At 43.8% G+C, this 10,628-nt stretch overlaps 1 protein-coding gene across 1 annotated transcript in view; it reads left to right on the top strand.

Moving 5' to 3' along the window:
* The first annotated feature begins 8,702 nt into the window (after positions 1–8,702).
* The window catches only part of erfl3 (Ets2 repressor factor like 3), a 50,153-nt gene continuing 48,227 nt past the window's right edge, over positions 8,703–10,628 (top strand). Inside the window, exon 1 of the mRNA XM_071468571.1 lies at positions 8,703–9,396. Coding sequence (XP_071324672.1) covers positions 9,375–9,396 — 22 coding nt within the window. The 5' untranslated portion in view covers positions 8,703–9,374. The remainder of the gene's footprint in view (positions 9,397–10,628) is intronic.

Here is a 10,628-nt window from a genome sequence, read left to right as displayed (position 1 = left end):
GATTCTGCTGGATTGTCCTCTAGGTGAAAGAAGGGGTAGAGTAAGTGTGACCGCTCAGTATGTGTCAGTGAGAGGGTGTAAGGATTACTTGTTTTGGTTAAATTAAATGTTTTTAACATTTAATGTCACCTGGAGTAGAGTGCATGAATGTGCTGGCAACGTCATCCGCTATCGCATCCCACACCGAAAGCCAAAAGTGAACTTCGGTTTGAAACAAGCCTCGGGATGCTGTGTGGCTGCAGGGGCATCTGACCTGGGCTCAGGGTCATTCTCTGTATGTGACGAGCGTGTGGTATTGGGTGGGGGGTTGTGGCTGGTGGCCAAGCACCTCTGGGTGATCCAATCTGAAGAGGGGGGTGAGTGACCCTGACTTACGCCACTGTGAAGATGACTAATTGAGAATGAGAGAAATTGGGGGAGAAGCTCAGGCTGTTACTGGATCTGACCCAGACCTCTTCTGCACATACAGTACATGCCTCACACACTCACACACACACACACACACCAACACAGGAAAGGGAGTGAACCAGAAACCTAATCTAATTCTGGACTTGCTGTGACACATATGGATGAGAGAGGGGAGGAGAGACAGGAATATTTGTACTGTACAGGGAAGAAAGGTGAGGAATTTCTGTTCTCATCTTTCATTTTAACTTCGTTATTATTACATTTTATCATTCAGTTATCTTCACAAAGCAGTGAAGGCTGTTGTGATCACCTTCCTCTATCTCTTTGTGACTATCTGACTTTTGTCTAGCACCACCAGTATTCAAATAAGCAAATATCCTGACTGGTGAGCCATAAATTCACTACACTTAATACATGTAGCCAATGCTCCCAACACTCCCAGGGGTCCTAATACCAGTGCACCACTGTCTTAAAAACCAATATTAAGGCTGCAAATGGTAAATATTGTTTTATCATTGATTTATGTGTTGGTTATTTTTCAATTAACTGATTAAATGTTTAGTTGATACAGAAAACAGACATAATATCCCCAAACTTGTGGTAATATCCACAATATTATAAGAATGTCTTGTCTGACACATGCAGTGCAAAAACTCAAGTTACAATAAGAAATAACAAAAAAGCGGCAAATTCTTACATTTTAGAAGCTGGAACACGTAAATGTTGATCATTTTCTTTCTTGATAGATGACTTAGACCTGCAACAACATTTTTTTGGCCACCTGTTATCCGTCGATAATGTGGAGCAACATTAGCATTCTTTTGGAGTCGTGTTTCTGTCAACCTGATGATTGTAGTCCTTTATTCATTCTCCTTTTAACTCTGATTTTGTCTCCAGACTCCAGTGGCCTCTTACCTGTTAAATGCTCCACTATGTTCACTCGCTAACTAGCAGAGTCTGTCTGCTCTTTGTTGCTGACCAAGTAACACTCCAGACAGAGGAGAGAGTAAACCAATTCAGTCAAGCTGTGGGCTGAAATCCAAATAAAAAGTTGCTGAGAGGCTCCGCAGGGCTACGTGGAACTGTAGAATTGGGTAATTATGCTCTGTGGGTTTGCCACTATGAGTAACCCCTCACATACAAGAGGACATGATCACTTTTTAAATCTAAAACCAAAGATTATTATATTAGTTTTAAATATTATTGAAAGTATTGTCTGATGTTTGAGGTTTTTGTTGTTATCCCCTCCTCCTGTCACTCCGATATTCACCATGAAAGTAACAGCTAACTAGGAGAAGGCAAAGGTCTGTCTTCCACTGAGTGCTTAATTGTTGCTCTTGCAATAAAGGCTGCTTCTCATTCATGCAAATACAGCATAACTGAATTCAACTGACACAAAAAAGAGGAAGAAAAGAGAAATCTACAGTGAGTCCAAGACAATAGCACTGACTGGAAGCAGGTGGTAGTAAGACAGATGTAGTGGTAAGTGTGCTGAGAAATGATTGAAATCAGAGATAAGGAAAGAAAACAGACAGGGATGGACGAGAGGAAGAGAGTGTGCACTTTGGTCACTGAAGGGTAGAGAGGAGCGAAGAGGGGAAGAGGAAGCTCTGTGCTGTGCCAATAGGAAGAGTTTGTTCCTCAGTGAGATACAGGAGACAGTGTCAACACACGCCGTGCTCAATATAGCTACTGTCACACGGCCAGGCATACCTCTCTCTCTCCTTTCCAGCCTGACACTTACACCTTCCTTAACATCGCCCCTGTCTCGCTCACGTCCCCCACCCCCCACCCGTCCTCCGAACAGGTTACATTCTTCCTTTTCCTCCCCTCAGTCGTCCTCCACGGCCCCGTCCATCAATGTCATGTCCCCAAAGCTAAATTAACTGATCTCTCTTCCTTTGCTCTTTCTCCCCATCTCTCTCCCCTCACTCTCTGTGTATATTACAGGCTTGACACCCTGCCAGACACTGGTTTAATATAACGCACATTCTCTGTGCCTTCCACCCGCTCTCACATTACCCTCTCTTTCCAACTCCCACCAACCCCACTTTCATATGGGCACTGGCCGCTTGCTTTTTCCATACTTTACCCACCGCAAAAGGAGTTTTTTTTTTTTTTTTTTTTTGTTCTTGAATAGCTCCCTCATTGCCATGGTAATCCAACAGAAAGAGAGTGTGGTTTTTCTGTCTAGGGCCTTGCAGATGAAAATAGTAAGTCACAATGGTCTCTGTAAGTGGCCCTGAATCTTAGAAATTAGTCAGTGGAAACTTCAGTTATCATGAAGAACTGAGAACTTTGTATGTGTGTGACTGTGGTGTATGAAGCTTGCAGCTCACAACCATCAGCCCATTCCCCACACTTGTCTTCCTCCGCTTCTTCCAGGTGGACCTCTCACTGCCTTCCCGCTGATGTCCCTCTTCCCCTATCTCACTCGTCCCCCAACGTCACCGCCCCGTCCTACCCCACCGCCTTTCCTTCCCTCCTCCTCCACCACCTCACTGCTCGCTGTGGTAATCCCATTACTCATGTGCGAATACCAGCTGGGGAAGAGAAGAAGTGAGGGAGGGAGGGAGGGAGAATGTGGACAGAGGATAACTGTGTGGAGGCCTCGGGTCTCAACTAGACGGTTGGACATCCCAGACGTTTATTCCAACTGTTGTCGAGAAAAAGAGGAGAAAATGTTGACGGACATTGCAAATCCTTTCACTGTAATTTGAGAAGTGTTTTAAGACAGACCCCTAATGACCCTATGAGGGGTAAGGAGGGAGAAAAAACAGACAGAGAGACAGAGGGAGGGATATCTGGCTGTGTCTCTTGACGGTTGGACTGGCAAGCTTGAAAATAAACAAGTTCTTTGATGACAAAGAACCCATTGACTCTCTTATTCCCTCTCTCTCTCTCTCCCACTCCTTATTCTCCACAGCTTTGCTCTCTTTTCCTCTCTCTCTCTCTCTCTCTGTCCTTTTTTCACTCTTGCCATTTCTAAGGGGTGAGGTTGGAGGGTGAGTGTGCTGTGTATGTATATATGTGTGTGTGTGTGTGTGTGTGTGTGTGTGTGTGTGGGGTGGGGGGAGGCATTAACCGCCACCCTGCTGCACTTGTTGTTCCCCTCAGCTGCCGGCTTTTTCTTTCATCCGGTCTGCTCTCACTCTTCATGCCTTTCATTCTAGAGACCCATCTTCCCTTCGCCTTTCACTCCAACACCAGAAGTTAAACCGTTTTCTCCTCAGTCAAGGTTCTCCACATGAAGAATTAAAGGTGAACAAGGGTTTAACTTTGCAGGCATTAAATACAATACTGTCTGAAGCTGATTATGCAAGATCATTCACTGGAAATCAAGTCAAACTAAACTGTAGCAGTCAGATAGAACGGCTGAATGAAAAAAACAGAAAGTCTTGCCGGGAAGGAGAGAGGTAGGGAGAGATTGAGTGCGTGCATGTCTATGTGTGTGTGTGTCAGTGCATTTGTTCACGTCACCAGTGGAATGAATCATCACATACCCTATGTACATATTACACCTCTGTTGGTTGTTTAACGCCCCGTCCAGGAATTATAATCCTGCCTGGCTTCAACTGATTGCTGAAATCAGCTTCTGCATGTACATGCATAGGCTATGTGTGTCTGTGTCTGTGTGTGTGTTTGTGTGTCTGCACTGCCTGTGGTGGCACTGGTTAGTGGGCTACCACACCCATTGTCCATGGTAATTACACTGAGTCGAGCCATCTGTGTTATAGAGGCACAGAGTAGAAGAAGCCCATGTGTGTGTATTAGTGCTGACTGGATGACATGCTATGCAGCATTTAAAATAAAAAAAAAAAAGTCTGTAGGGCTTTTGACCTTCTCAAGCTTCTGTACACTAACTTGTTTAACAGTTGGGACAGTTGTGTCGTTCAGTCTTGGGATGACACATCACTGCGCTCATTTAAAATGAAGTAGGGAGATGATGGGGGGTGGGTAATGGTTTGAATCTATAGGGAAGATATCTGGGGATGTTCACACCCACACCCACCCAACTGCGAGCATTCACGTGCACACAAACACTCCAGTGACAAAATCTCCGCTCTCCCTTTCATTCTCTCCGTCTTTCTCTCCGGAGCGTCTGTCTGTCACTCTGATTAGGAACGGACAGAGTCACATAAAGCACGGAGTGGATGAAAAAGGGCGGGATGGGAGATAGTGGGAGTTACGGATGATGTGGAACCAATAGGACAAGGCTCTTCTGTGATACTCTCCATTTGTCAAGCACATCATCAAATTCACTTGCCAAGTAATGGCCAAATGCATGTGACAATTTAAATAAATAATATGTGAAAACTTGCTGCAGCTGTGAGGATGCAAGTTTTTGGGGTGTAGAAATCCATTATTTTACTGTGTGCTTCATAATGGAAAATGAAATGAAGAACTGTTGGAACATTGCAAAAGTCAAAGTTGAAATTGTCTACATACTGATCTTTCTGACTAGGGTACCTCTTGCACACAAATCACATCTTTTTTTATATTTGTTGGGCATTTTATGCCTTTATTAACATCTTCACAGTAGGACGATGACAGGAGATGTGGGGACAGAGATGAATTATACCAAACAAAGGCCTGTCTTGATTTCAGGATGGCAACAGTAGAAAGATGACAGTAGCAAAAGCAAAGGATGCTACTTTAAGATAAGTTCGTCAAACCTTTATTTCAGTTTTTTGAGGCATTTCGATGGTGTAAGCCGCAGTGCTCAGAGATATAAAAATTTTGGCATTTCCTGTAAAAAAAAATTCCCCTCTTTCCTGAGCTGACATTTGGCTGTCATGATAATTTCTTAGTATTTAGACAAATGCACCACAAAAGTGACCATCTGTTAAAAAAAATGCACTAAAACAACAACATAAAACAGACAGTGTGTGCATTATACACAAAATGAACATTTCCAGTTCAATTTAACATCACAAAAAGTCCTTGAGTTTTCAATTTTGGGGTATTTAAAATTGACACAGGTATTCAGATTCAACAAGAAATTAAAAAATACGGGTTCTATAAAATTTTGTCTCTCAGTGCACATGAACTTGTAGCCTGAAGTGAAATATCAGCTATAACGATAGACACTGTTGATTCTTTTGATTGATTGAATTAATGACTCCATCAACCTTGAGCCTGTAAATGAAATAATGACCTGAGGGCGAGAAAGTGAGTGATGAGTGTGAGGCGAGGGAAAGAGATGCAAGGCACGAGGAGAGGTGGCAGAGGATGGAGCGGGCGGAGGAACACGAGGAGGTGTGAGAGTGAGGGAGGGTGGACGGACATATGGAGAGATGGGTGGCAAAAGACGACGGGTTTGTAACGGAGCGAGTAGGAGCAACGTAAACAGGGAATGGGGGAGAGAAAAGTGGAGAGGTGGATAAAAAGCAGAAGCAAGGGAGGAGGAGGAGGAGGACATGGGTGGGCGAGAGGGAGGGTGTTGACTGAAGCACTATGTTTATCAGTGTTCAGAATGTACTGTGCTGTAGATTTGTCTGTAAATGTCATCTCCTGTGCTTGAGTTTCAATAGAGTACGCTCACACAAGTCACAAACAGGTACACAAACACAGACACACACACACACACACACACACACACACACACACAAATACACATCAATATCAAAGAGGAGAAGCCATTTGTCCACTCTGCACTTAACCACTAAATCAGTCTTATTTGACTATAAGGTTTTTTTTTCTCTCCTGTTCTGGAGCTTTTCCTCGTGTCCTCTCTTTGATTTCTTCTCTCTCATCTCTCCTTCTTTGTGAGGAACCCAGGGGACGCTGAAGAGGTCTTCACCTCAGCCAGAAATACAGACATTGGAAAATGGGGAAAGGATAGATATGAGGTGGATGCACACCAAAACAGGTGACAACACATCACAGCAACAAACAGAGAAACTGTCAGATTGCCCTATTGTCAGCCTCTATGTGAGAAAAAAAAACAAAACAAAACATGCAAGTCTTTCCTGCTCTGAAGAATACAAGGACGGGACATGTGGCAGTTTCCTGAGGGTTCAGCATCCATTTTAAAGGGTCTTTTTTCTTCTTTCCTTTTGGACCAGTTTCTTATCGGGCAGAGCAGAGTGGGTTTCCTGAGCCTGTCAGAGAATGGACAGTGAGGGGAGCAGAAATCCTGTTCGTAAATCACACCACAGGGACTCTGCTGCTGTCAGGGGACTTTGTTTACTTTGTTTTTACTGCCACTGTCTTATCCTGTTGACAAGGCAGGGCAGCGGTGTGTGACGCTGATATAACAACACGGTCAAAAATGCACAAAAACACACAGAAAGCCTCCATCCCCTCGCAGCAGGTGCCAGCGTACACGAGAGGCAAAAAGGAGGAGATGCACTTCACCTCCCATGTATGACGCCTCACCCAATCACATGCACATTGATAACACATGACAGCTTCATATCAGTGGCACATGAGGAAGCAGAAGGTCAGTGTGTTCGAGGTGACAGGAAACACGTCTGGGCATGAGAGAAGTTCTCATCATCACACGACAGGACAGGATGTTTCTGAGCTCTGGGGTACTTCAGACGCACACGGACATGTACACATACAGTATATGCTAATGCACACACCGGGTCGTTGTCTGTGTGTGTGTTTGACTGTGAGTTTAAGGCCAGATACAGTTGGTTGGCTTCACCATAAAAAAGAGGAAAAGGGAGTTGCTACACGAGAAAGTGGCAGCAGAACAGGATGCAGGTTCATATTCAAATTAACCACATGGTCAATTTTTTTTTTTTTTTTTGTTTGTTTTATGTGAAGAGGTTCTTGGTCTATGTTGCTTTGATCTGAAGCCCACGTATTTCAGAAGAAATTCAAATAAGGGTAAAAATGGTTGGGTTAGGGTCAGGGCTGCTGTGGCTGCCGAAATCAAAAATAGTGGTGAAGTCTGTGGTATCACAATGAAATGTAGCTTATTTTTTACTGTACTGGCACACTTTAGTATTTCCACTTTGGGGGGATATTGTAACTTTTATCCATTTACAATTACAGGTAATGCTTTCTGAGGAATCTCCAAAGTACTTATGGTATAATTAATTACAACATGATGATATATTTAAGAGAAGTGGCTAGGATAAGAAAATGAAGCTTTAGAAATATGCTATCAGAGGTGTTTCAATGCCTACAATATCCTTAAAACTACAAGGAAATGGGGAATAAACTAAGAAACAGGGAAAAGACAAGGGAAGACTATACTTAAATAGATATATGTTATGTTTTTGAGATATATGGCTACTTATAAATACCCTGGAAGGCAATGATGATTTTTCAAAAAATTAACTATTAGAAAGGACTTTTTTTTCACATCATTCTTGTCTGGGTTTCATACTGAACTATAACTGGTGTCCAGACTAGTTATGATGTCACAAAATCACGGTGGCACATACACAGGTTAAACTCACATCTGAGGCGAGCGCAGAGATGAATGTGAAAAACAGACATCTGGTGTCAAACTGTGCACTTACATCACATTTTTCTGCACAGTGAAGGTCCAAGTGAGGTAGCAACAAGCCTTATTCCTCCTGTCCATGCTGGCCATCACAGGGTCTCTCATTAATGAGGTTCATATTAGCTTAAGATGAGCTCTGTGTGATAAATTTTTCTCCTCCATCACTGACATTAGAAACTGATGTGACCTGGACAGGAGGGATGATTACAGTGAGCAAGGACTGTAAAAACTGTGTTCACATTGTTTTATGACAGACTTGGAAAAACTGTGAACCTGTCCTTCAAGACAAATTCTGAATACAAAACTTTCGTTTTTAGTAGTATTCATCCGAGTATATTTTCCATCACTAAAGACGAATGTAGCGCAGTGTGTTATACCCGATTTGATGAGATAAGCAATAACACTGAATTTAAATTTCCTGTTTTCGGTGTTAATCACTAAGTGACGCTTTGATATTCAATTTGCCACTTTAATAAGTGTAATTATCCCGACGTGAAAGGGCCTAATTAGAGCCATAGCCCCAGATTGACGCAAACGGCTCACCGTCAGCCGAGCCGCTCTCCGCCGCCTCCCTCGAATCGTGGGACTCGGACGTGACGTCACCACGGCAGCCCGCTGTGGCGGTCTCCAGGGCAACGCCGCGTGCTGCAGTGAAGCCAGCCCGGGCTCGTGGTGAGTGGGCGTGACTCGCCACGTCCCCCCCCCCCTCCTCCTCCTCCCCCCTCCTCACCCCGCCCCCCCCTGCTCCCCCCGCCCCTCCCTCTCTCCCGTCAGTGTGGGCGGGCCCCGCTCAGAAGAGAGCGAGCGAAACACGACACCCTGAGGACGGAGAGAGACACGGGGGGAGGAGAGAGTAACACTGAGTGGTGTGAGAGTGAGTGGAGGACTTACCAAAAAAAAAAAAAAAAAAAAAAAAAAAAGTCTGTAAAGAAAGAGAGGTTCCTCTCCAACGTTGATTTCTGTCAAAGAAGTAACGAAGCTTTGCGGCGGGGAGATGTCAAACAGCGGCGAAGATGCGGTTGAGGCGGAGTAAACAGCTACCGGACAGTTAGCGAAACAACTTGTTAGAAAGAGAGAGAAAGGCTTTTCAGCTGGCTCGGCTCGGCTCGGCTCGGTGCGGGTCGGGACGGTTGGCCGTTTTTCCGCCGCAACTTAAGCAGATTTCAACGCTGCGAGTTACGGGACGAGAGGCGAGGAGCAAACAGCGAGGTCCTGACCGCTCGGTTCGGTGGAAAGCGAGTCCTTCGGTCGGTTTGGTCGATTGGCGAAGAGCCGGGGCTGAAGCGGACCGAGAGAGCGGCGGCGGCGGCTCGATAAGAGAGAGTGCCGCTGAAGCAGTAGCTACAAAAGTTTGCCGTCTGTCTTCACCTAGTTTTCCCGATTGGGAACTAGAAGCGAAGGAAGAGGCCGAGAGACTGACTTTTCTTTCCACAAGCAACTTTGTGGGATTCACCTAGTTTGGTGAACTTTAGCCACTTGCTGTGCAGCTAAAGCAGAAAGAATGAAGACACCCGGAGACAGTGGTAAGTTTGCGTGAATCATGCTGTGAATTTTTTATTTTTTAATCCACCATTGTCTTTCTTGTTTACCTGCCGTGGTTGTTGTCGCCAAAGCTAATAGTATCTACATTGCTGATTAATTAACAAAGCCAGATAATTATCAGCAATCCGCTTCCAGCCAAAAATCTAGTTGATCATCTGTTGATTTTAGTCGCTCTCAGGATCAGTGCAATAGTCCATTGTTCAGAGATAAGATACTAAAATCTGGTGCAGGTTTAGTACTGTACTCCGGTTCAAGAGGAAGTGGTTTAACTACTGTACAGTTGTTACAGCGACATCCTCTCTGTCACCCTGACAACCTAATTTCACCATCCAACACCTTTCAGAGAACTGACTGAAAATCCTAGAAGCACTGTGTGTGTGTGTGTGTATTTTTGAACTGTCTGAATGAGAGAGAGAGAGAGATGTGGACGTGTTGATCAGTCACTTGAAGACTTCTCCTCCTGGTGGTGGTGGAGTCGAGGTGATTGGATCCAGCCAGGTATACACGGAGCAATCTGATATTAACCTAGTAATTGAGTATGCGTTTGTCAGGTACTTGGCCTGTCAGCATGCTGAAGTGAGAGCAGGGGGGGGTTTCCAGTAGTCAGCTGAGGAGTGTGTGTGTGTGTTTGTCTAATTCCTGAAATGCTTGCATAAGTTTGTTCTTGCTCTTCTCTGGTAAAGCCTGGGCAATTTTTTTTCTTTAGAAAGGAGGAAGTGGAAGTACTACAATTTGTGCCAGCTATGCAGTTTATTATTTCTGAGTGTGAGTGATGAACTATCTGCCTGACATGACAATTTCTTTAAGTCACAAAAAAGTACCCCACACCCTCTTACAATAAGCCGAATTTTGATAATGATCAATCATTTTATTCAGTGTTAAAGCAAAAATAGTTAGAAAATGCCAACTGTTTGCAAAATTCATCCTCTCAGAAGAGAATATTTGCAGGTTTTTTTTTTGTCATGTATTGTAAGCATTGTAAACTGAATGTTTGTGTTATTTTAGGGATTTTGGCTTATTGACAAGACGTTTTAAGATGTCATTAACACAATAAAAGGTTTTTGCTGTTTCTTAGACTAACTGATTATTTAAAAAAACAAACTAACTAAAAAAAAAGAAGAATAATAGGTAAAATAATTGTTGGTTGCAATCCTAGAACAAACTTTAAGTACATGAAACCTAGTGGATAACATCTGAAAGCTCAATCATTTAT

The sequence above is a fragment of the Trachinotus anak genome, unplaced genomic scaffold (assembly GCF_046630095.1).
Source record: "Trachinotus anak isolate AG129_WGS33_773 ecotype Australia unplaced genomic scaffold, CSIRO_AGI_Tana_v1 ptg000032l, whole genome shotgun sequence".
NCBI classification, from domain to species: Eukaryota; Metazoa; Chordata; class Actinopteri; order Carangiformes; family Carangidae; genus Trachinotus; species Trachinotus anak.
This window is presented reverse-complemented; position numbering and strand designations above follow the sequence as displayed.